A 26,896-nucleotide genomic window follows, 5' to 3' on the forward strand; every position below is an offset into this window, starting at 1 on the left:
TAACTCTACCTAATGTAATATATGGAGGATATTTTTATTATTTACTGGTAAGAGCAACCTGCAAAATTATTGGAGTCAGACCATTATAATTGTTAATTATCCTCCCCCCCCCCCCCCCCCCATCCATCCATACTTGTGCATAGCCATGGATATGTAAATGTATGCATGCACAAAAATGTATGTATATGTATGTATGCACATACATACGTTTGTACGTATGTATGTATGCACATACATACGTTTGTACGTATGTATGTATGTGCATGTGCATGTGCTCATGAAGGGCTGAATTCTGAAATTAGTTGGACAACTAGATCTGGAACTAGTTCAAATTTCTAAAGAAAGCCTGTAGCATAGTCTATCAGATATATAGACACTCGCAGTAATATATATATATATATGTATTAACAAATAAAGAAGTTCATAGAGCACAAAGAGGATGAGATTAAGAATTTCCATTGGGATTCTAACTTGCTGGACGAATCTTGGAAAGGCTGGGGAAAAGAGATGCACATGAAAGGAGAGACAAATTATAGGTAAGTGCAGCTAAAGGAAATCAAAACTTTTATTTAAGGTGTTCCAGTTGAAACAGTTACCAAGGAGGCTTCCAAGTACAAGAATTACAGGTTACTTAGGGAGACACGACAAGGGACAGATGCCATATGAGAGGCCTCCGGCGTCTGGGACACCAAATGGGACAAAACTTCTCCCGCTAAGTTTGATCCCATCGGACAAAGATGTGATAAAATATTCTTAGCTTGTAGAAATCAATAACAACAATGCTAACCACTATGGTTTATAATATATCTACATCAACGAGAGAAAGAGATGCTTGAGACAAAGCCAGGGACAAATTAAATGTGCTCGGATTGCTACTCTTGGACGCTTGCTCGGCATGTTGGTTGTCGTTAAAAGAAGAAGAGTTTTGCCACAAGATCATGGCTCTGTTAATTTGGGGTGCAGTACGTAGAAGTACACAAAGGCTTGGTTGTAAAGCTGGTTGCATTGGACAACGTTTATTCCTCTCGAGCAGCCTAAAGAAGAGGACATGAACAAGGGAACAATGAAGCTAGAGTTGTAACAGCTACAAGGAACTGGTGCCAGTTCCATGTTCTTGTCATGGAGGCAGCGGAAGCTTATAGTTGTTTGTTTTGAAAGGAAGAAACTTTGAGTGGTGAGTGTGCCATCTTTTACGAGGCTCTTTATTCGTTTTCCCCCTTTTACCTTAAAATAACATTGTTGCCTTGGATTATGTACCATTTTAGAGCTTCTAAACAGGCACCCACAAGGGTTAATTAAGCACTCGCTGTTAAACAATTCACGGTAAGCAAATGACCTCATGAAACTGTCACAGCCCAGGATCTCACCTAAAAAGGATATGATCATGCTATTGTGGGGTATTGCCTACGATAACACAAAGCCCACAATAAAAGAAATTCTTTATAAAAAATTATAGAATGATAAATTTAGTCCAGTTTCATTTACTAATCAAAGAAAAGCGGGTACGGAGGATCTAAGTCCAACATTTAGATATTCAAGACCACATAACTCAAACTTTATAGTCATAGCTACATTTATTGATAGCTTGCATATATAAAGTTTGATTTATGTAGTCTTGGATATTCGAATATTGGATTTAGATGCTTTGTACCAACTTCTCTTTCATTAGCAAATGAAATTGTACTAAATTTATTATTCTATAAATTTTTATGAAGAATTTTTTTTATTGTGAGCTTCGTATTATTGTGGACAATACCCTACAGTAATATAGCCATATTATGCTCCAGATTTGGGCTGTGATAGAAACCAGCTATATAATCCACTTCTAAGATAGTAGACCTGAACCATTTTAGTCTTATGCACATGCAAAGCAGGTCCAAGAGAACATCTGAATCATTTAATTTTGTGTTAAAAGTGCAATAGCAAACAACCCACAAACAAATTCCTTTGTGGAATGTGACATCTATATTTCTGTCCACTAGAAACACACACACACACACACACACACACACACACACAGATGTTGGCTCCTGCCTGTCTAATAGAGATATTCCTGCTCCCACTGGCTCTGTTCCACACTGTTTCACATGATCTTTCTGTCATTGAATTAACTATTTTGCTGGATTCCAATGCCCCTAAGGTTGGTTTGGGTTGCAGGCAGCCTTGGCTTGCAGCCTGGCAGGACCACCTGATCCATGGACCACTAAAGCTCAGTACAGGCTAGCCATGTGGATAATGGATGAAGCCATAAGCCCTTCTCCAAAACAAGGGAGTTTGGAGTGCTGACACAATGGGGACAATGAAACCAACCAGCAGCAGTACTGCCCAGGTTGGCACACTCAAGAGAAAGGAATCACCCAGGCTTGGTTTCTGGCCAAAGTGGCAAGGGACAGCAAAAGTAGTACTTACTGGAGGTTCAGAACCCAGAGACATCAAAAGTATAAAGATCCCTTAGATCCACTAGCCACTTGGGCATATGAAGGGGAACCAACCTGCACAACCATAGTAGGAAAAAGACAGCACCAACAGTGTATTTGAGATGGAAGTTTTTCCCCAGAGTAATTGCTGAAGCTGCACACTTGAAAGCATTATTCATTAATCCCACATGAAGAGAAGGTAACAATGAAGTGGATAGGGGTGAGAATAGTTCCTGCGTCTCAACACATTACATCTCAAGCAGTTGGCTTTAATGCTTTTTTGTTCCATTCTTGCCACTCGAGTTCATATAAAGGATGCCTGCGAAGTGAACAGCTGCTAATCTTTTTTCACATGAAGTATGTCTGCAAAGTGGGATCAGAAATTGTATTGCTTTTCGCCTTTCTCCTTTTCATTCACAGCTCCTACTTTTTAAGAACTCCAATAACTTGTCGAAAGAAACCAGTGATTAGGTACCATAGGGAAAACTTTTAGTGGGGCTAAACTTCCAGACTGGAAGCACAAAATTACCATACTATCTTGGCCTTCGTAAGATTTCCCTCTTTCTTGATACAAGAGATAATGGTGAGATTTTGTAAATCTTCGCTCCCTGAAGCACAAAGTTAGACTTCATTCAACATTGTTATATGCTAGAAACAATAGGATTAAAATAGTGACTGACATGCTCAGCTTATAGTATAGAGACCCAACAAAAATCATCCCACTCACAAGGGGAGTTAGGATTAAACTTTAGATCCAAATGTTTTATGGGTCATAAACAACCCATAAACCCATTATTCTATTGTTCTGGCACTAGTGAAGGGGAAATTAAAGAAGAAAGGGATGGAGGAGGAACCATGAATCCCCCCTTTTTTTTTCATTAAGACCTGAAAAGCATAAATCCTTCTGAAGGTAAAAGACAGAATGAGAAGCTTAGGTTTAATTCCCTCTTCCTTTCTTAAGTCCCAAGAAAGACGAGGCTATTCTAGTACACATCAAACAACTATAAAATAGAACAGAATAAGATTGGTCATTTTTATCAATTAATGTAGTTTGATAATTGGAGACCAGAAAGTTTACCTATATGTTAGAGATTATTTGTTTATTGACCATGCATTAATTGACGGTTTATAGCATATGCATGCGAAGAAAATCGAATCAATCCATGTCTGGCCACAATACTCTGAGTAATTAGAAGCAATTATCTCAAATAAAGTTTTCTGCTCAAATAAATCAGACAATGTCCTCTAATTCGTTTATACTTCCACAGTTCCCAGCGTTAACTTATTTGGCTGTGTATATTTACAGAACATAAATTGTGGTTAAAGATGAAAACATAAGGCAAAAAAATAATTTTTAAAAAAATATTGTTGCATGGAATCTACATGAGCCACGAACTTTGACAGCAATATCTTTTTCTGCCAGTTATACCTTCTCAAGGTTCAGTCTCGCTCAGATATTGCAGTGAAGGTAATGGATGCATATGTCGTATTCTCTGATGAAAGAGGTGAAGTCTCGACGGCAGAGGACATGGTGGATATACCGGCATCATCAGGCCTCTTCTGACTTCTAACTTTGAGGTCCATGAAATCACTGACCAGACCAGGCTTCGTGATGTTCTCTGATTCGACGTCCTTCTCACCGGTCAGCATCTTGACGACATCGGACATTTGGGGGCGAAGCTTTGCGGCATCTTGGGTGCATAGGAGTCCGACCTTTAAAAACTTGCAGGCTTCTTCTATGTCTAAATCATCAGTTAAAGAAGAATCTATAATGTTCCGCAACTCATTTTGCTCGTATAGTGCCCACGTCTGCAAGATGAGAAGCCCATGCATGATATCTGGGAACTGTAAATCATCTTCACAAATTTAGGACTCAGCCACTAACGCACAAGAAAAAGCATAATGGTAACTAGCAATTTGTGATGGTGCAATGTACTGATCAAATGTAGTATATCATCAGTTATTGGTTTCATGAATGTTGACCACTGTATATGTAAATCTCATTTGTAAGTGCGATGAATAAGCAAGCACAGCATACAGGGACTCGAATTGTGGTGTCCAGAGATAAGAGTTCTTCCACGCTATTTATGCTTTCAGATAGGGTACATTTACGAGAACTAAATTGGAAATAGAATAATAGACAACAGAGGAGATCAAGAAATCATTGTTCCCGCTTATGAACTCTCTCGTATCCCATCAATGGCAAACCGATTAGAACTAGCAAACCAGTTTAGCAGTATGGCTGGACATATCACACCATCTCTAGCTAAACTTCTCACTGAATTAATTAAGGGCAAGACTTTCCTCTCATTTCCTTTTTCCCCCTTTTTTGTCATCCATGTCATGCATCAAACTGCTCTTGCAATTTGATAAAATCATGTATGACTGTAGGTACATGAAAAGGACATACTTCCTTTCTTACTCATTTTAAGCAACTCCTCACAGATTTGCCTAGAACCCTCATGGAACTTATTACATTATGCTAGGTTAGCATCCATTTAGAGGGATTGCAACAATCTGCTGAGCAACATACTATTAGTGGAGTAGAGTTACATTTTCCTATTTCATCCAGCATGACTATCCAAATTTGTGAACCTAAATGGTTTTAAAAGAAAGCCAACTTGGCATACCTAGGTTGTCGGTGTAGGTTGGGCCGCCTAGTCACCAGCCTTGGCATTTTGTGTTATGTTGATGAAATTGACTATAAATTAGTATTGGATGTCAGAAAGTTGATGGTTCTTAATGACTTATTGCATCTTATATATTATCTTCATTTATCAGACTATAAACATCATTTTAGGTTTCTCCTTTTATATTTTTTTAAAAAAAAGTTTACCATTTCTGGGATCCTTGATCTCTAAGTTCCCCCCTAATGCCTAGGTGACAGGCAACATCCAGCTGTCAATCTGCCACCTATCATTTGGCAAAACATTGCCTAACTTCTATGGAGTATGAAAGTCACCTGCATAACATTGCTCTCCTCTCTGTTGCGTATTAAATTCATTTTGGATCAAAAGGAACGTTTTCTTAACAGCCTTTATTATTTTTCCACATGCCCCAGATATATCCCCAAGGAAAATTAACCTTAAAAATGGAACACACAACATTGATGACTACTGAGGAAAGGGATAGCTGGTTGAACTTGTGAAAAAGTATAGCATTAAAGAAAAAGAAGTCAAGAAACAGTTGACAATAGGCATATTGCTTTCTCAGCCTTTCTCTTTATTATATTTTTATATATGGAACAGTCAAAAAGACTTTTCCTGACTATAGGAGTATAAAAATGTATCTATTTCCTAAGCCTAAATATGAGGACAAGACTTGATGATTATGATTTTACCACATAAACAGCAACATGACTACCTATCCTTGCCATACTTGGAAAGGAGAAAGACTATTATTTAATTAAAAATACTATGTGCTGTATACAAAGTAAAAATAAATAAAATGAGAAACCTGTGGTGGAAGAAGCAAAATGCCTAGTAGATGTTCACTTGTTGAACCAAATTGCTACAGGAGACTAACACACACCCAGCAAACAGACATAAAAGGCAGCATACAAAAGACATGACAGTCATGATATTAACTAGAAATGACAATTGTTTCTCAAACTTATGCTCTATCTCTACCACCTGACTTCAAAAAGGACATACCAACCTAGCTGTATTGACTTCTTTGTTAATGATTGTAGAATATAGTCGCCTAGGAGTTAATATATTAAAAAAAATCATTTCCAAGTGTACTTTGCTGAAATGATTGTTAAATTAAAGGAGAACATGTCAAAAATTCCAGCTTTAATTGATTGTTAAACCTTTTCTTCTTCTTCTTCTTCTTCTTCTTCTTCTTCCAGTCAGGATATTAACTAGAAATGGGAATTGTTTCCCAAACTTATGTTCTATCTTCACCACATGAAATCAAAAAGGCATACCAACCTAGCTATATTTGAAAGAAGAAACAACAGCAACTACTGAAACTTCTTTGTTAATGAATGTAGAATAGAGTTGCCTAGGAGTTTTAAAAAAAAAAAATCAATCCCAACTGGAATCTCCCTGAATAATTGTCAAATTGAAGCTGCTGCTGTTGCTTCTTCTTCTCCCAAATACAGCTAGGACAAATTACTTTGTTAATGAATGGAGAATAGAGTTGCCTAGTTAAAAAATATAGAAAAATCAGTCCGAAGTGTAGTCTCTCTAACTGAATGTTAAATTAGAGCTTCTTCTTCACTGCTTAGGAGGAATCCTATAAACAAGTATATTGCTGAGCTAGTTAACTACCTAACAGTCTCAACCATATAAGAGACAGAAAAAGCTGCAAAGGTTCTGGACAAAAATGAAACATATCACACTAAGATGATTAAATTGTTGCATTCAGGAGGAATTCTATAAACAAGTATATTGCTGAGCTAGTTAACTACCTCACAGACTCAACCCTATAAGAGACAAAAAACTGCAAAGGTTCTGGACGAAAATGAAATGCCTGATCGCTGCTGAATGCCCAGATAGGAAGAGGTGAGGTGGCTGCATGAGGATATGAAAGCCCTTCAGAAAGGAATCCTTTTTCTTTCATGGGTTACTTCAATAACCATTAATGCAATTTTAGTTTGGCAGCAACACTGATGATTAGATTGGGGAGTTCCATGAGCAATCTATTTAAGCTAGAGCTATGAGTCTAAAAGGTCAATGGAAGTAATATATTGAGCTCGTTTTTGCTCAACGTTTAGGATGCGATGGCTGTGTTGAATCTGCAATATTAAAGAGATTTCTATCAGGTTAAACAACAAATAGAGGAGATGCTTAAAAGTTGTGCAACACTCAAAGGCATCATTTAGGGCTGTACTATTTAAAGCTTCCAATGCCCTTTCAAGGACATGGCCAGCGATGAAGCAACAAAGCAGACTATTACTGCCCAAAGTCCAAACCAAGCTAACATGCTTCAAGTATGGAGAGACAAGACACTTAGCTAGTGTTTGTCCTATTAGTGAGTGACTATGGTATTTATAGAAAATAATAAGCAGCCAATGCAGACATGTGGCAATGCTTTTAGCCTTTTAAGAAGAATAATGAGATAGCATAGGTCACCTTCACAGGAGATCGAAGAAGGGAAACACATGTCTCATTCTTGTGAAGAAACATATGCTTCAGCAAAAAGATCAGGTGAGGATTGGAGGTAAAATATAGTATTTAACACAAAGACCTTGTACTTTGGATGACATTGCACTCTAATCATTATGGTTCGCCGTATTGGTGCATACTTCCTCATAGTGGGTATATTGTACCCTACCTGTATCGAATCAATAATTCATATGAGGGGCTCTCTAAGTCTCAATGCACTGAACCAACCCCCCGTATTGGGCTACCAACACTGTACCAGCATAGTACTGTTCAGGGTCTGATATTGAGTCCACGAACCTCGCAAATAATTATTTATGGATTAGAATTAACAACACTCCATAGACATCACCAAAACGGTTGGATAGCTACAATCTGTTTCTCAACTGGGTTAGGAGAATACTGTTGCAGTGGGATGTGACATCTAGTGCAGTCCATCAGACGCTTGCAGTGGGCGGTGTGTTGTGATATAGCATTGATAATAAATTCTGTTTGGACAATCATGGATATTTGACAAGGGAGTTGTGCCCTTAAAGAAGAAAACTCTAACTTCCTAGACCTATGGTGTTGGATAACACCTGCATCATATCAGACGAAGAGCTCCGAATCAAAGCTACTCCCCCACATGGTCGAAGCTACATTGTTGGGGCAAAAATTCTCTTAGTTAAGGGCAAATTTATGCAATCGTGTTTGTTAATCAGACTCCAGGAGAAAAAATGGATGGGATTTGGTGTTGAAAAGCCAAAACCCTGAACCTCATCTTGTGTAGTTTGAGTTGTAGGAGTTCTTTTCGAGTCTAGGAGGTTTTTGGCAAATAGTGATTGTTATCAAGGTTTCAAATACTATACTAGACCTTGTACCAATTTTTTGATGGAATAGTACAGTTCTAGATATTGACACATGGTACAGGACTGCCAACACATTAGTACTGGTGTTGGAAACCTACCAGAATAGTATGGTACCATTTGTAGTTTGTACTATCCCATTCTAGCAGTATTTGAAACCTTGGTTGTTCTAGAGGCTACATTTGTAAATTCTCTTTTTCTTTTGTTCATTGGTGTACAATGTTCATGACTATAAGATCGTTGACTCATTTTGTAATGATGATATGCTTTTACAAGGTTCTTCTATACTCAGTAAATAAAGAAGGGGCTTTTTTTCGCTTTCCAAGAAATTGTATGTTTAGGTGTGCATGTATGTGTGCGTGCTCCCCCTCCCCCCCCTTGGGGTGTTGGGGTGCTTGATTCCCTTTAGCATCCTAATGAATGCAATGGAAGAGAAATAAGGTGTTAAATTTGAAAGAACATAAAAAAAAGAAGAAGAAAGGAGGGGAAGTCATCCTAATGAATGAGAACTCTCAAAATGGTAGAGGCCAAACTAGTTGTGCTGCAAATGATCATTATGAACCAATCCAAAATCGTTGTAGACCGAACCAATCATTAGTTCCCAACCATGGGTCAAATGAAATCCAATCCACAAATCAGTAACTAAAAGAATCAAAAAAGCTTTTATTGTGTCACTTAAGTTATACAGGAATTCCTGGATCCAAGAATTAAGAATGACAAGTTCTTCATTACCTAGAATAAAATAACCACTTAGAATAGCGAAACAAATTATATTTGTCGAAAAATCCAAAATGATATGGAGATGATATTCATTGGGTGTTTTGACCAATTGTATCATTTCCTTGTCGAAAAATATGGGTACGTATATTTTCCGACAAACCTATTACAGTAAGACCTACGGAAACACGTATGGGTTTGAAAAAGGGATCCCCAAAATATTGGATATCTGTTGTTAAACCGGATCAAATACTTTATAAAATGGGCAGAGTATCAAAAACTATAGCCAGAGCAGCTATTTCAATAGCTGCGTGCAAAATGCCTATATGAACTCAATTTATTATTTCACGATAGGAATATAGAACTAAACAAAAGGGATATTGAGGATGAAAAAACAACAGCAGGTTTATTCTGGACGGAGTAAGAAAAAAAACATGAAATTAATAAAAAAAATTATCCACAAGTACCATGGTTTACAGCTCCATCCCATACCATCCCAAAAAAAATATATGAGTGGCCAATAAAATGCCATTTATAGCACGTATTAGTGTTTTTCCCTACACCCAATTCTAGAAAGCACCAAGAGACGAACAATTTTTTTTTTTGAATGGCTAGTATTTTTTTCTTTTTCCTCCTCAAAGAAACACATCGTTAGCTTTCCACCATATCCCACATTCCACGTGCTCAAACTAAGAAAAGTGAGCCACTATTTCTTCCGAACACCCCCATCCAATTCCCTCAATCTCTAGTCTTTATTAGCAAGAGGCTAAGAGCCCCATACTCCTCAACAAGAGAAGGGAGCCATGAGAGCCTTTATCGCCTTTAAAAAAGCCTAAACCTTCATTCCACTCCTTAAAAGTAAAACACTTAACTTATCGTAACCTTAGACTCATCGAACCTACCCTTCAAAAAAAAAAAAAAAATTTCAAAATCCATCCATTCAATTGGTTATCACCGAATAACTTGTCAATGATTAGTAGATAAGTTAATGCTTTTATATCTAAGCAAGAAAGCTTAACAATTAATTATAAAATTCAACCCAAGCCCTTTAGGGATTCATCTATTTACAATTTCAAGCACCTGATGAGCCCTAAATGCACTCCTTATTGGCCTCCTTCGAGTGCTCCAAGATTTGACCAAAGCCCAATATATTTAATTCATCTAGGTTTGCTTGAAGGCTCTGAAAAAAATGGATGATAGATCTAACAGCTACATAAGGGTCTGCCTCAAGACCTATAATTTTGTTTATGTTAAGATTCGAAGGTTTCATAAGAAGTGTTAAATGTTATTGCTTTTTGTTTGAATGATGAGGCAAGTGTATTTCGTTATATCATGGTGGAGCTCATTCCCTACCTTGGAGAAGATAAAAAGAAATGAAGAGTGTCATGCTCTCGTGGAGAGTCAGTGAGATGTTGTATTGGAGGCTAAAGTTACGCCAGCTCATAATGATCTAGCAAATATCATATAATGTTAATTTTTAATTGAGTGGTCATTAATCCTAAACATCAATAACATCTAGAAATACTTTGTCGTCAACTTTGAACACTCCAGTCAAAACTGATAACTTAAACCATTAACATTTTGTTTTGGCAGAGCTATTGAAGTCCACAGCATAAAACATACTAGCTTCATTCTTCTAGAAATTCACAAGCTGGGAATTTCTTATTTAAGCATTGCTTTGCCATGCTTTGATCAATGTTCTAAGGCCTTAATGAAAGCCATAGGAGTGGCATTTATTCGATGTTGTCACACACACTGCCCTACATAAATATTGCCCTTTCTCACAAACACTTCTATCATGCTTCCAAGATTATCCCTGCATTGCATATTTTATTTCACCTATTTTGATAATCTCAAATTCATTGAAGTCATTCACTTAATATCCCACAACTTGCACATTTGACCTTAGAGAGCATCTTCTCTTGGTTCCCTTGAAATGACCTCGAGTTGAGTAGTCTATCATGGGTATCTACAATAAAGTGCAAAAGTGACTATAAATGACTGCCAGCTTGTTCTAAAAGATGAATGAATATAAATAATGGTGGCGTTGTTTGGTTATACTCTTAGATGGCCAAAAGTCCCATTTTTCGAAGCTTTGTAGGCACAAAACCAAAAATCTAAGGTCATTCCATAAACTAAAAGAGGTTTTGCGTAGGAGACATTTCAAGTACTTCAAACTATGAGTTCAAGTTATGGGTGGCAAAACATGAGCCAGACCTGCACGAACCCGCTAGAATAAATGGATTTGGGTTGGCCATTTTAATAAAATTCAACTCGGAAATGGTTCAACCCTAAACCGACCTATTTATAAATGTGTGGGTTTAGGTTTAGCTCCTAAACCTGGTGGGTAACCTGAGTTGAACTAGCTGGGAAATAACCAGCTCCCAAACCCATGGACCATGTTGATCTCTCTACTCTTATTGTTGCATTTTAGTTAGTTCATCGTTAATTAGTTTTTTGATGGTGATATATTCTATTTTTTTGTGCTTATGATGATAACTTGCAAGTTAGATATAATTTTTTGTTGTGATATTTGCATGCTATGTTCTGCTTGACTTTTTACTTATATATATAATTGATGAGTGAAAATTCAAATGGGTTAGTGGGTGGGTCTAAGTTTTTGTAAAATAAATGGTTCGTATGGGTCTACATTTTCCAAACTAATTACAAATGGGTCAGGTGTGGGTTGGAAGTTTTTTGACCCGAACCTGCTTCGACCCGACTTGAACCCAATCTGAGGCAACCCATTGCCACCCCTAGTTCAAGTAAGATGTGTCTTGAATGGACAAGGTTACTTAATCTTTTTTCTTCCCTCAAGAGACAAGGTTGTTTAGGCCTATCATGAATTAGTCCTTGATTTGACATTTCTTAGCCTTACTTTGGACAATTCCAAGGGTGACTACTTCATATGGTCTTTAGCTCAAGGAATTGATGAGATGGAGAATCATGCTCTCAAAAATCCACAAAATTCCAATTACGAGAATTAAAACAAATTAGAATTCTCAATTCTCTAGGTCCCATTCTTCTACCCTTTCCCGGGAGTCGATGACTATTCATAGCTATTACCTTGACACCAAAACTTGTATCCATGCGCTTCATATTAGCCTGGAGTTCGCTCCCAGCAATATAGCCATCCCTACCCTATCACGTCAATCCCACAAGCCAATTAGTAACTGCATCCAATCTCCGAAAAAGTCCCAATTGTTTCGAACTTTCTATTTTTGGAATGGGATATTTACGGAATCCCCATGAATAGATCAAATCTTATTCCATGATATTTCCATAAGATTCCTCTTTCTTATTCTTAAGCAAGCCCCCGAGAGGGCTTAGTTGATCATGATTTATGTTTCATCTTACATATCCGTTGAAATCAGTATTTGTGTGTTTCTGCTTGAGCCGTACGAGATGAAATTCTCAACAAAACTCCACCTTAGGATGGTAAAGTGGACAGTTTTCTTGGTGCCCATGTTGCACTAGAGAGTGGCATAAGGGCTTAGGTTTTTCATGAAGTGCTAAACCAAAAGAATGCACCCTTGATGGAAGCATATTCCAACTTGAGGATGGCCAATTCAGCCCTCTAGCTAAGTAACTCAAGGGATCGAGCTGACTAAGTGCCTCTAAGGTGAATGGAACATTCAAATTTTCCAAGCAAAGCAGGAAACAATTGCATTAGAAAGGAACTAGGATTGGCTCGCTAACATGCCCACCTTCTCATTTGTCCTTGTTGAGGTAGGTAGGCTATGTGAACATCATAATGGGCCAAATAATCTTGCTGACACTTGAGATGAAGCAGCTGATAGCCAATTCCCTTTAATCCAGTGTTATCACATTCATAAGTATATTATAATTTTACTTATCCGCTTTTGCCCTTTTGTCATATACTATCTTATCTAGGTTGGAGTCTTTGTCACACTCTATGCTATTGTGCTTGGTTCTCCTTATATAAGTGGTCTTTTTAATGCAATATTATGTTTTTATTTACCCACTTGTTTGCAAAAGAATTGAAAAATGCCAATGAGAATTGAGGATTATTTCTTTTTTCTTTACAGTAAAGGCCTTATAAGTTCTCACTGTGCCTTCTCATCAACTCTTGTCGACAAGTTTCGAAAGGCTTTCAACATGGGCAGATTTTCAATTTATACTCATCAGCCCTTTTGGGCTTTCATTCATGTTCATTTAGTTGCTAGTTACTCCTATTTTGATTCATGTTCACTAAGTTTGATATATACTCACCATGCCATTTTCTTCTTCAAACATCCCCCTCTAATTTTGATTTCTATTGATAATGATGGAGATGATGTAGCTAGAAAAAAACAATAGCCATAATGGTAACTTGCAACACTATCTTCGGAGACTCATAGCTTGTCTAAGTTGGCTAAGCAAGATGAATGCCATTAAGAGTGTCACCAACTTGTGGATTAGCTCAAGAGCCTTCATATAGGGATAGAGAGAGAAAGATGGTGGATCAAAGGAAATTGCATAATGGCCAAAAGTGAAGCAATCAAAGGGAATTATGTACTAAAAACATAGTTAAGTACATTGCATGTACATTGGAATGACTAAAAGAGTTTTATATTTAACAATTTTATGCCTGCATTTGGAGCCCAATAATAATGCCAGTAGCATATGGTCACTAAGTACCCCATTTTACTTCTCTTTTTCACTTCCCTTCTCTCTTCTTATAGAAGGATCTAGTATTTTTAAGACCTCGCAGGTCAATCAAGTCAACCCGTCCAGCTTATCACCTAAAGCCCCTAGTTGATCAAGCCAACAATAACCAAAGATTCCTTAAAATCCATTTGGCCTAGTGGATTGAACCATTGAACCACTTGACCACACCAGCCGAACTGATTTCCATTAATTTAGTTCATTGTTTTTTAGGAGAAATAAACTAATTGAATTGAAAAGGGAAAGTAATTGCACATTACTACTCATTCTCTCCACTTCTCCCATTTATGCCCTATCTCTTAGGATAGAGCATTTCCTCCACTTTACTGTTTGCTGTCATAGTACGCTGCTAACCCGAGCTTCTCTCCTCCCTCACCAAAGTTTGAAGGGCAAGCTTCTCCATTATTCAAAGACCTGAGCTTCTCTCCTCTCCATATAATTGGTGTGACACTGAGTGGAGAGGATAAGGTGGTGATTGGTGATTGCTAGGGCTTAAGCTTCTCTCATTCCATCAAGGTTAGAAAGGGTAATTGGTTAGTGGCCGCCAGTACTTGAGATGCTTCTCCATAATTAATTCTGCTAGTATGTTCCCTTTTTCTCCTCTTTGGACCTAATTACCAATATTAAGGTAGGCTACCAATTGGTGACGTGAAAGGTTAGCCACCAACTACTGGCAACCTACATTATCCCAACTCCCAACAAAAATTCTACACTTCAGAACTATTTAAGTTTAGGCAAAGATTATAATTTTAATCCATAACATGGTTTTCTTTTCTAAGTCTTGTATATGATTAAATTCATAATAACAAAAGTTTCCTGATTCATTGTTTCGTACTTTTTTAAGCATCTTCAATCCATTTCTTGATTCCTTACATCATGAGTTGAGATTTGTATTCTAATAATGTACGATAAAGAGATATTTAAATTTTATGTTAGAGATATTTTTCTGAGAGAACCTCATCTCCATCGCACCATTTGTTGGCTACCTTGCTCCTAAGTCTTCACACCACCTCCTCTTCCTTTTCCCTTCCTTTCTGCATCCCTTCCAGTATAAGGACAACCAACATCAAGAAGGTAGGCCACAAACTCTCCCCTCCTCTCCATTGATGCTGTGGGGATAACCAATGTTTGCCGTATCGGTCGGTACCATACCGTACCAAACCGGTACGCAGTCTTGTACCACACCAACACTCAGTACGCCTCGCCGTTCATATCATACCGCATACTAACATTGAAACAAAACGGTACCTATACGAGATCCGGTACTGAGACGTCAAATTTTGGAGATAACGACTTAATGTTCTACTCTCTCCTCTTGCATTGGCACCATATCCATCACCACCAAGTGATTTCATTATTGTTGGCTTTCTTCCATGCCAACACCACCTCCTATCTCCCCTTCCCCTCGTGTGAATCATGCTGGGCTTAAGCTAGAAAATCAAGGCCCGAGGCCAGAGTAGATTGGGTTCAGGCCAAGGTCCAAGTCCTTGATACTGTGGTTGCACCTAAGTCAAAACAAGCCTAACTTAGTGGATGCATAGGTCTACTGTCTACCCAAAGGCCATATTATAAACAATATCACTAAGTCAATGATACCTTCAACAATTTATTTTGCAAATGTAATATCTCTATATATTTAACTTCCAATAACTGCTATATTTTGGCATTTTATTCAATTTCTAGCATCAAAATGCATCAATTGACCATCAATTTATCATACCTTCTTCAGCTTTAGTGCAAAGACAATCTGATCTAGCATTGTAATGTTGTGAGGAGTAAAGAATTTTCAGCTTTCTTATGTTGCTTTTCTAGTAGACTCTGTAATGATCATATTTTTCATAATATATTTGTCAAGGCTTGTTCTATCGGTACTAGGCATTGTACCAGTAACTTATTGGTATCCCCAGTATGGTACACCCCTTGTATCGATATAGGGTATGCAGCTGGAGGTGAGACGGCAGCTGTATCATGTATCGATATAGTATGTTTCCAACCTCAGTACTATATTGGTATCTTATTATATGGCATGGTATACTCGGTACACGATAATACAGATTAATATGATGAACCATAATATTTGTTGTGACACTATCAAATCTTTGCAAACTCTAGATCAGTTTATTATATTTGTTATTTTTTAAAAAAATATGTTGGATCTAATTCAACTTTTTAGTGATCATCTTTTTCATAACATATCTGTTGTATAAAACCTCGATACTGTAAAGTATCTTATTATATGGTATGATATACTTGGTATTTGGCCATACTGATCGGTACGACGAACCATGATATTTGTTTGATACTATTAGATGTTTGCAAACTCTAGATCAGTTTGTTATATTGGTTATTTTTTAAAAATGAGTCAGATCTGATTCAACTTTTTAGCAATCATATTTTTCATATATATCTGTTCTGATTTGACTAGATGTTTACAAACTCTAGATCAATTTAATACATTGGTTATTTTTTATGCCTCACATCTACTTTGTGTCTAGACCATGTTTTAGGTGGAGTTCATGCAGCTACATATGTGTCCACATATGCCGATGTGACCTATTGATTGCATCGCATCAGGGTTAGACTGCATATAGAGTTATCAAGCATATTTAGGTGCCCAAGCACATATAGATTGTGATTGCAATCGATAAATCACTAATTTTTGAAAATTAGTACACTGGAAATTCGAATACAATTCATAGGAAAATATTAGTACTAATTTGTTTTGGTTAACATGCTATGCTACACCTAACAAACATTATTCTCATATGAGTGTGAAATTGTTCATAAAATTTCTTGTTTTTCTAAATTTTTTTATTTATTTCACATGCTGAAGACATTGTTACCTAAATCTAGGAATTACATCTGTTTTAAGATATTTATAAAAACACCAGTAGCATAAGTGCTTGCATAGGCACTTACATAATGAATATGCTCTATCAGTACCCATATAATGGAGTCACTTTTTAAAACCTTGTATTTGGTCTTTACTCCATGTTATCTTGTAAGGATGATCCTTCGTGTATTCAAATGGAAATTCATGAAATAGAAATAAAGAATCACTCTTAAGAGATGTTTAGTAATGTGAAAAGTCATCATCTTACTATATAAATGTTACACAAATGATTGGATTATCATCAAACTATTTTTCTCTTTGTTTCCTTCTTTTTCTATATTTTTAGATTTTTAAAGTTTTTACTACTTATAGATATTTATACTTTATTTACAACATCATCGGTCAATGAATCAATCCAGGGGTGAATTATGGTTGAGCCATTCACTCGTGACCTGGATAATAAAATGGGTCCAGGTCAACGATTTTAAAGCAATGGAAAGATCTTTTGGTTCTTGCTCCCAACTTATTTTCTTGGTAATAGAAATATAGAGTAAAGGTACTTGAAAACAACTAATAAGTCCAAGTTTTTCATTCACTTTTCACTTCAAAGGGATGAATTCAATCGTTACTTTCTTTTCATCTTATAAATAACTTTTATTAAATAAGTCCACATCAAAGAACACTAGGTGGGAGAGAGAGAGAGGTGATGAAAAATAAAAAGCTTTAGTAAGTTAGCATTTAAATATGGCTGATTTAACTCTTTTAATTGATAAGCCACACTAGAAAATGAGCAATAAACCATAAAAAGTATGATTTCTTTCACAATGACACAATAAAAAACATAGAGTTGGATAATGCACTAAATGTCAAATCTTCGATCAAAGATTTAATAACTCAAAAAACAATAACAGGTCATCCGAATTGGAAATTCACATCGTCAGTTATGATTTGCATTAAAAATGCATAGAACCATAAATCATATGTTCTAGACACTTTAGCCTATGCATCAAGCTGGTGCAAATATAGACAGCTTCAACTACAAGATACTTTCTTTTGCGATGATTTACGCATCAAAACCTATTGGATTCTGATGTATCCATGTTCTAAAACACTTAAATCAAGATTAATTGTGTGGATCTAAGTTAATAAGCCCTATCATGTAATTTAACATCTTATGAGAATTGGTATCCTATATTTTTTCACCCACTTCATGCATTAGGTAGGAGACCACCAAACATACTATTTTTGGCTTCTTGGCATGTTTAGTGGTGAAAATTATGAATAACACTACATATTTCTAATTTGGGTGGCCTAGTAATTATTTCAAATTGTTAAATTTTCTTACCAAATATTTAACATATATTGTGTAGTCTAACTCATGTTTTCGCTTGTTGCTCAAAGTTTCTCTTCCTACGAAGTAGGAACCATCGATTATATTTCATTGTCTAAACAAGTGGTGATATATGAAGCAATGTATTAAAAGAATATACTAACCCTAAGCTTGTGATTTTTTAATAACACAAACATCTAGGACTAAACCAGAAAGGCAGAAACTACAAAATTTATCATTCATAAATTAGATCAAATGATCAATTGAAGAAACAAAACTCATCCATCATGCATGCCTGTGTAATTTTGGTTTCCTTACCCTTTCGAGAAGAAACTGATCTTCATAAGGTAGTCTTGTGTTAGTGTTACATCTTCCACTAACTATTTCTAAAAGAAGAACGCCAAAACTATAAACGTCTGACTTTCTTGTAACTTGACCCCGAACTGCATATTCTGGTGCAAGATACCCTCTATGGAAACAAGTAAAACTGAAGGTTAGAAAAGGAAAGGAAGTCGATATGGCTCAAGAAAGTTGTTCAAGTATTATCTTCCACGCAAGTGCATTTCTTAATCTAGGTTTTTTTTATGTTATTGAAATCCTGAGATATTTTTGTCCAAAAAAAAAGAAGAAATCTTAAAATAATGTTACATTACAAAAACACAGGAGGACATTGAATGGAATAGTAAGACTCTGCAGAGTGAGAGAATAAACATAAAACTCACATTGTTCCTGCAACTCTAGTGCTGACATGGGTTGTATTTGCAGGCAGAAACCTTGCCAAACCAAAATCCGAAATTTTGGCGGTAAGATCCTTATCAAGAAGAATATTACTTGCTTTAATATCCCGATGAACAATGTGAGGCTGGACTTCCTCATGAAGAAATGCAAGTCCACGAGCAATGCCGATGCAGATTTTAACTCGTGCTCTCCAGTTGAACTGAATGTTACTGTGGCCAGAACCTGACAGTAGGCAAGAACTTATCATATTTTCAAACGCTAAATTATGGGAAGAAACAGACTCAGTGAAAGGATTATTATTGTATAAAAACTCAAACTAGGTAGAAACCATAGAATAATATTAATTAAGGAGCTACAACTTACCAAGAAGGGTTTGCGCAAGGCTATTGTTCTCAAGATAATTGTAAACAAGTATTCTGTTGGTTCCTTCAACACAGCAACCATACAACTTAACAAGATTCTCATGCAAGATGCCGGAGATCACAGTAAGCTCAGTCAAAAACTCCCGCACTCCTTGCCTTGACTCAGAGGAGAGAACCTTTATGGCAACAGTAGTCCCATCTCTAAGCCTTCCCTACATCAATTAACTCACAGAGAGGCAATCATTAAAAAGTTCTGACTATTATCGAAGCTGATTGAGTATAAAAATATATGCAGGTTACCCTGTAGACAGAGCCAAAACCTCCTTCACCAACTTTGTTAGCAGTGCTAAAATCTCCGGTAGCATTTCTCAATTCGTTATAAGAGTAGATTCTTACATTTTCAATGCCAGGAATATCTAGAATCAGAATAAATATTATCAGTAATGTGAAGAGTAAGATGCATATTCAACAGTCATGTAGAATGGGAAGGTGGATAATGCATCATATTTCATAAGATGACATAAACAAGATCGTAAGTTAACTCATATGGCACTCAGAAATGACGCAATTACTTACCTTCATTGCCTTGATGAGTTTGTCTCTGTGAAGTCCTTTTCCTTTTGCATATGAAAGAGAAACAACTCATTACTGACTAAACAACTGATTTCCCCGTTTATATTGACAGTTGACTTATTTGAACAAAAGTTCCCCTGCAAAAGTTGAACACATGATTGAGGAATAGATACCATCATGTACTGAAACAATAAAATGGAATTATGCCAGTTCAATTAGATGGTAGATTTAAAAGAATCGTGTAAAAGAACCAAATTTCACAATTTTTTTTGAGTGAATTTCAAGTAATTCATTGCTGGATCAGTTTCTTTGTTAATCAAAGTAATTTGCGAAGTATCCATGACTATATAATATGTTTCACTACATTCTGTTAGTGAGTTCCCTATTTACAATTTTACATTATCTTACATTCAGCTGTAATTTGCCTATATTTCTAACAATAATTAGGAGATACATATGCCATATAAGTGAGGCACTCTATCCTATCTAATCTATCCACTTACTCGTAGCAACACTAGATAAAGAAGTTCTTCATGTGGTGAGTGCTCTACTGATGAATTGACAATTAATCAGCTTCCACGTGGCTCATTGAAATTAACTTAATTAATCCTCCTTCACTATTAAATCCCGTAATGGGCAAAATTGAAGCCTTTGTCATCTTTCAAATCCTTTTTCATAGGTTCTATCCATGTTATTTTAGGACTTCCCTTTTTCAGCCTAACCCTTTGACAAGAATTCAAGTCCCCCTCATCATTACGGCCCTTTTTGTACATTCTTTTTCTTTTCTTCCTTTTTCTAGATGAAAGATGGAGAGTCTCATCATCAATTTATTAAGAGTATGAAACAACAATAAAAAGTACAAGGTACATGTTTCCAGGTCGAGAAAGCAATAAAAGATACCAAGGGATGGGAGAAAGGGAGTAGGGAACATACAGAAGTAGGACCAAAGAGATGAATTCTGCTGAATCACCATCATGTCATATCTGAGCAAAGGCTTCAGAATCGAAATCCACAAATAGATGAAAAACCATATTTGTTGCCAAGTTTCTTCTTCCGACTTCCTGTTTGGTGAGAAAATCCTTGTAATTATTTCAAGCCACTCATTCCAACACAAATCCACTTCATCAGCTCCCAAGATATGAATTATATATCTGACCACCAATTTACGACAGGATCTCTTATTCTGATTTTTTATCACTCGAAGGCCTCCCTCAACAACTATTAGACAAATCCATGCTCATTTTACTTGTCCATGCATCTTATTAAGTTCTCTTCCACTTGTTCCTCTTCTTTATGCAGTTCTTGTGCTTTCTCTTTTCTGTTAATCCATCATCCTATTCTCCAATCAAAATTCGTTGAACCAGTAAAAAAAGGCGTACCAACCAGTGACCACTTCGGCATGGTACAGGTCTGTATCATGCCATTCAGGGGTGTAACGAAATAGGGGGAGCTAAAGAGGGGGGAGGGGCAGAAAACGAGAGAGGAAGAGAGAGAGTCAGAGAGGGAGGGGGAGGGAGAGAAAGAGAGAGGGAAGGGGGAGAGAGAAAGGCAGAGAGAGAGGGCTCGAAAGCCCTCGTTGTCGTTGGGGGGACAAAACCCTAGGTCATAGTATTAGGGCTGAGAGAGAGATAGGGAAGGGGGAGGATGCTTACCGGTGATTCTCATGGGGGGAGGGGGAGGGCAAGCATCGAGCAAGAACATGCTCCAAGCGGTCATGAGCACCAAGGTAAAGGGGTGCTACAATTATGAGCAACGAGGAGGAGGGATTCTCGAAACATCGCAAGCCGAAGGGAGCAGGGTATGCTTTTTTTTGCGATCCAGGAGGAAGGTTAATCGAACCAAGCTAGGTGTGGGGGAGGGGGTGTTAATCGATCAGAGCCGAGTCAGCCTACTTACCAAGTCGACAAGGTGAACTATCCTATTTCCCCATCAGTTCGATTCAGTACGCTCCGAACCGAGCAATTTGGGATGGTATGGCAAACCATTCTCCCAACTATAACTCTACATCTAGTTAAAAAACTTTGACCTCAACCAAGCTTGCCTTGTGTGTTCGGTTCTTCCTTATTGCCTAGAATTTTGAACAATGTTGACATCAATTAAAAAAGAACAAGAAAAAGGAGAAGAAGAATAGGAGAGCTTGGTTGCCAATAGAAGAATCAGAAACACTACAATTTCAATTTTACAAATTTTTCATAAATCAATTTTCTTTCATAGTAGATTTGATCAATAAGCACAATCCACAATAACCACCAGTCGTACATCAAAATTGTAGAACCATAATGACAAACGAGACACCTATGACCAATCAGTCTTTTCCTTCTCTTGCTTGTCAAGGGTTGATGACATTATAATGACTAGCCATTAAATATGGAATCTTGAACTTTACTTGATGCTCTTTTAGAAATGTTAGCTGAAGATTGTAAAGCAAAGTTATGATTATCATGGAGACATCGTGAGGCTCATTAAGCAACATGGAGTAAGGCAACTAGTGAAGCCAACAAGTAGTGTCTACTTCAAGGTTCAAAGATACATATGAAAGACTGATCACGTGTTTCATCAAAACTTAACAAGAAGACATTTGATTTGTCAACCACAACGGCATCAAAGACACCTATTAGTCTTTCACTTCTCTTGCTTGTTAAGGGTCAATGACATTATATGGACCAGCCATTAAATGTGGAATCCACTTCTCTTTCCCTTTATTTCAATTAAAAAGTACACAAACAGATTTATCCCTTAGTGCAGTGGCCCCAATTGTCAATCTATCTGATATATTCTTCCCTAAATATTGTTTTAGAAGGCTCCAGGTTACAAATAAGATTTCCTTAGTGGATTTACCCTCTCCTAATCCCCATTTTCCAGCTTGCACAATTTCAACATGCCATCATATACTATGCTTTCTCATCATTTCCAAATACCTGGAAAGAAAAATAAGAACATCAATGATTCTTTACGTGTTATGATCAAACACAAGTTAGATGCCAAGAAGAAGGATTACTTCTCAAAGGCAGTAGCGAACTGGAGGAACTTGACAATGTTTTATTATCTAATTTCAAAGTTTCAGACAGTTTTGACTAAATGAGGATCAGGAATAGCCAGAGTGGATCTTTTAGAGGTGACAAATTGGGAAAGAGGGCTAAATGTAGAAGATAAAGAAAGGAAATTGGATAGTTTCAGATTATGGTTGTGGAGATTAGGTCCTCATGATGTTTGCGTGTTGTCCATAGTGATCAAAGGGTAAACATTACAGTAACATCAATAAAAGGTTGGAAGTATGATTGAAGTTTCTTTTGACTTTTGAGGATTTTAAAAAGAAGGGGCAGTAAAGTTCAAATAAAATAGGTTTATAGTGCAGTGAGCTTCAGTTGGCTACGGACTACCTATGCTCTCTAGTCTAGAATTTAATCCAAAAAAAAAGGCTTGTAATTGTTCAGAGATGGGAGGATGAGGTGTCAATGCCAATAATTTGAATACGTTTACACCATGCAGCACGTAAGAAACCAATCACGTCATGTCAAAGATGTTAAGGATCATGTTTGACAACAGAAAAATAGAATGTTTGAGATCAAAGATTGGTTACTAGGCTCTTTTCTTAACTTTTTTTAGCTTTATCTGTAAACTCCATTCGTTCGGAAGTATTCGCCAAATGAAAGTTCATAATTTAATACTGTGAAAATTGTAAAGTTTAAGTTTGTCAATGCACAGGAATCTTTGGGAGGTCTCATGCAACCATCTGTCTTGCTAAAGGGTCGTGATGGTTCTCCATGCTATACATAGAAAAAGTGACTGTTTGCTTGCTGTTAATTCTAATTCTCATGAATATTGAGGAATATGGTGATCAAAGTGTTGAAATCAAAGTTTTGTTCTCAAAACTTTTGGTTGCATCTGATCCAGAGCTAAGTTTGTAAGTTTTGGAGAAAATGAGACATAGATGTCAATCTTAAAGCAATATATCATGCAAGGGAATTGCAGGAGTCGGTTTCATAGAGTGAAACATCACAAGGATTCAGAGTAGACGGTGGAAAGTTGGAAATAAGAATATAAGGATAGCATTCCAAGGCTCTTCCTTTTAGTTTCATTCTTCAGCGGTGGCCTTTAGCTGTTAGCCTAAAAGTGGTGAAACCTTATATGCCCCATAAAGTTTGCCAATTTATAGTAGGCTAGTTGCAAAGTGCAAACATGCTAATGGATGTCTTCTCTTGCTTCTACTTTTCCAAAAGTGCTTTTCACAAAGAACTTCAATGAGAGTGCCTTGAATTAATTATTTGGTGATAGCTAAAGTATAATGTCAAGCACCTGTTACATCTATTTGGTTTTGGCAAGATCGAATCTAACTCTTAGACTTAAATTAAAATATTAAAATTACGCTGCAGTATGGCTCACAGAATCACACTTTTCAGTCCAGGTTGGATCTGCAATGAGTCGATTAAATTTACCTAATCTAGTTAAACCTTGAGTAGCTGGCTCTTAAGTGAGGCAAACTCATTACTTTCACATATGCATAAGACAAAATCTAGTTTTCTGAGTTGTCAAAAAGCAGAGTTTGGCTTCTGCTTATATGAGGAAGCTCCTTTTATTGACCATTACCAGACACTTTTTCAAGGACTGCCCTTTTTCTTTTTTGCCTAAGAATGCATAGTTTTTGCAGTGTCAAACACGCCCTTAGAGAGGTAATCATATAGATAGTAAATGTCAGTTGTGTGAGCTGGAGAATGATATACTTGGACACATCCTCTCATTGTGTTTATATTCATGTGCTATATTGGAACATGATGGAAGAGATATTACATGGCACCTTTACCTACATGGGTGCTCGAAGTACTACTGTCTTCACAATGTAGTAGTTGAGAGCAGGACTTCAAAATTTCTTAAACTGTCTTGGATCACATTTCAATCCATAAATTGACCTCAAATGGACGGGATACCGCTCACAGGCTAAGGTTAAGAGCTTGAATCTTAAGAGACAAAGGCCTTGTTTGGATGCTGAAAATTCTTACCAACCTGATATGATCTTCCCAACAACACCTCTATTTTATAGATATTTTGGAAGTTAGGTGGTTATAAGAGATCAGGGTAGCCATGATACAACTCATCCTTTTTTTAGGAATAAGATAAATCACCATGGATAAAGATTTAGTTATCCATAAAAATAGAGATTAATTATATTAGCTGCCCAATTCTCCTCTAATGTGAGAACTTGTGCCAGCGTGTGTTTAGTCCCACATTGTCTATGCATTAGATAGATCTTGGATATTTATATAAGGCCAAGAAACCCAAATAACAGCTTTCGAATAGCCTTTTGGACGAATTCTAGGGTAGTGACAAATGGAATTAGAGTGGACTCTGCCAATAGCCCATGTGGACTAGAAGACATGGCTGCATGGGCCCTTTTAGAACTAACCACAGATCAATTGTAGTGTTGGAGATTAGATTTAATTGGATTTGAACTCTTATCCTGGCGAGGACAACAGAGCTTAAATGAGGAGAGTGTGTGAGGACCTATGCAGGTGTATATTTAGTCCCACATTAGCTATGTATTAGGTAGATATTGGGTACTTATATTGGACCGATGAACCAAATAGAGTCTTGCAGAACCAGATAGAGTCTTGCAGCTAACCTTTTTGGGTAAGGTCCTAGATCGTCACATCTAAGGATCCTATTTCTAGTATATTTTTAAATCAAAAAATCTTATGAACACTAGCTTAAGGAAGAGTTAATAATATCTCTTGCTTAATGGCTTAAACAAGAGCTATAGATTTTTCGATCACAATAATCATAGCCATCAAGCCTTCCCCCATCCACTTGGATCTACTTCGTGACTCCTTTTAGTAACTATTCCTGATAACCACCACTCTTCTTTCACTACAAGCTTTTCCAAAACTTTTCAAAGAAACATCTAAGACCTTCCCTAGGCAAGTACCCTAGATTTTTGTTGCACATCCCAATTACAAGCTCGGTTAGTTCTCCATCACTCCTCCCTCACCTAATGCCACCTTGATGCACCATCTGATATAGAACTAGCACTTCATCAATCATTATAAAATAATTTACCAGAGCAAATAAGGTTATTAAACAAATTATTTAACATTAAAGCATTCAGTAAGCTGCATTTTCGAAACTTTTAGCTACTATAGTCAGCAAATGCTCATCAGAAACCCATGATACAAGCCTTTTAAGGGACCACATCACTTACAAGCAATGAAAAGGTGGTGAAAGTAACTTTTTTTTTCTGATTCATCGGATACAAGGCAAACCTGGCAACCGATATCGTATTTTCTTCTATACAAATACCATTAGAGAATTATACAAATACCTTGCATAAGATAAGATGCAATCTATCAAAGATCCAATTTTATAGACAGAATATAATGAGTAGCAATGCCAAGATACTCCTAACAAGATTCCTCCCAACAGAACTTCAAAGAATTCCCCTTCGCTCAGCAATTATTTAAATTACAATTACCCAATTCCAGCAAATTTCACAGAAAACAAAGTCACGAACTTCGCAATGGTAATCAATTTCCAGCAAATTCAGTCATAGGTATCTAAAAACTCAGCAGAATGAGAGAAACAAAAAAAGAAAAATTAAACATAAACTCAAATTGCATTAATTCAAAAACAAATAGTTTTCCATCTGAAAAAGAAGCCCACTAAATGCAAATATGCATAAAATCGATATCATAAGAACATAAGAGATTGTACTCAAAATATACCAACTTTTACACCAAAACAAAAAAAACAAAAAAACAAAAACAAAAAAACAAATCACGGATTTGAGCTCGGAAAAACAAGACCTGAAAATGACCTGAAATATTGAACACAGAAGCAGAGAGATGCAAGAAACCACACGTAATCTACCACCCCCTCAAGCCGCGCAGGTTAGAATCACCAGTCGAGAACCAACCTCCCCTCTCCTACTCCTCCTAACCTGCAAAGCCCGAAAGAAACGATCAAACCAACAAACAGAGCGACGGCTGTTCCAAATCAACGAATCAACGCGAAGAAGCGAACCCAGAAGGGGAAATCACCGGAGACTAGCGGATCAGACCAGTGTCGGAGCTGCGCGCACGTTAGCACGGCGGCGGAGACCCAAGGCTGATGACCGCCGAGTTCTTGTGGAAGAGAGGGAGAACCAAGCGAATGGGCTTCCATGTTTGACTAAATATCGACGTCCCCGCGGCTTGACGGAGTCCACAGTTTGACCCTTACCACCTGGTTTATCTGACCCACCCGATTAGACCGAGAACCGGCCTCGCGTGGGCCCACCCGTGCCTTGCCCAATTAGTTGGTAGGGGTTTGACGGTG

The 26,896-nt window shown here is 37.1% G+C and overlaps 1 protein-coding gene across 16 annotated transcripts; it reads right to left on the reverse strand.

The window, feature by feature from the left end:
* Positions 1-1,875: 1,875 nt before the first annotated feature.
* LOC103719386 (cold-responsive protein kinase 1-like) lies at positions 1,876-26,784 on the reverse strand. 16 transcript variants are annotated; one of them, XM_088709477.2, is made up of 9 exons: positions 26,620-26,784; positions 26,397-26,519; positions 19,595-19,728; positions 19,319-19,434; positions 19,020-19,230; positions 18,641-18,878; positions 18,237-18,387; positions 3,847-4,226; positions 1,876-3,025 (listed from the first exon to the last, which is right to left on the reverse strand). In XM_088709477.2, the coding sequence occupies exons 3-8, from the start codon at positions 19,662-19,664 to the stop codon at positions 3,858-3,860; spliced, it is 1,155 nt and encodes a 384-aa protein (XP_088565603.1). In that variant the 5' UTR covers positions 19,665-19,728; positions 26,397-26,519; positions 26,620-26,784; the 3' UTR covers positions 1,876-3,025; positions 3,847-3,857. The 16 variants fall into 16 exon arrangements, with proteins under 16 accessions (XP_088565603.1, XP_008806823.3, XP_088565599.1 ...); XM_008808601.6 differs by having other exon boundaries at positions 3,847-4,262; XM_088709473.2 differs by having other exon boundaries at positions 3,847-4,262; positions 26,386-26,519.
* Between the last annotated feature and the right edge of the window lie 112 nt (positions 26,785-26,896).

The sequence above is a fragment of the Phoenix dactylifera genome, chromosome 12 (genome assembly GCF_051530095.1).
Source record: "Phoenix dactylifera cultivar Ajwa chromosome 12, Ajwa_hap1_PhDact_Kaust_v1.1, whole genome shotgun sequence".
In the NCBI taxonomy this organism is placed as follows: Eukaryota; Viridiplantae; Streptophyta; class Magnoliopsida; order Arecales; family Arecaceae; genus Phoenix; species Phoenix dactylifera.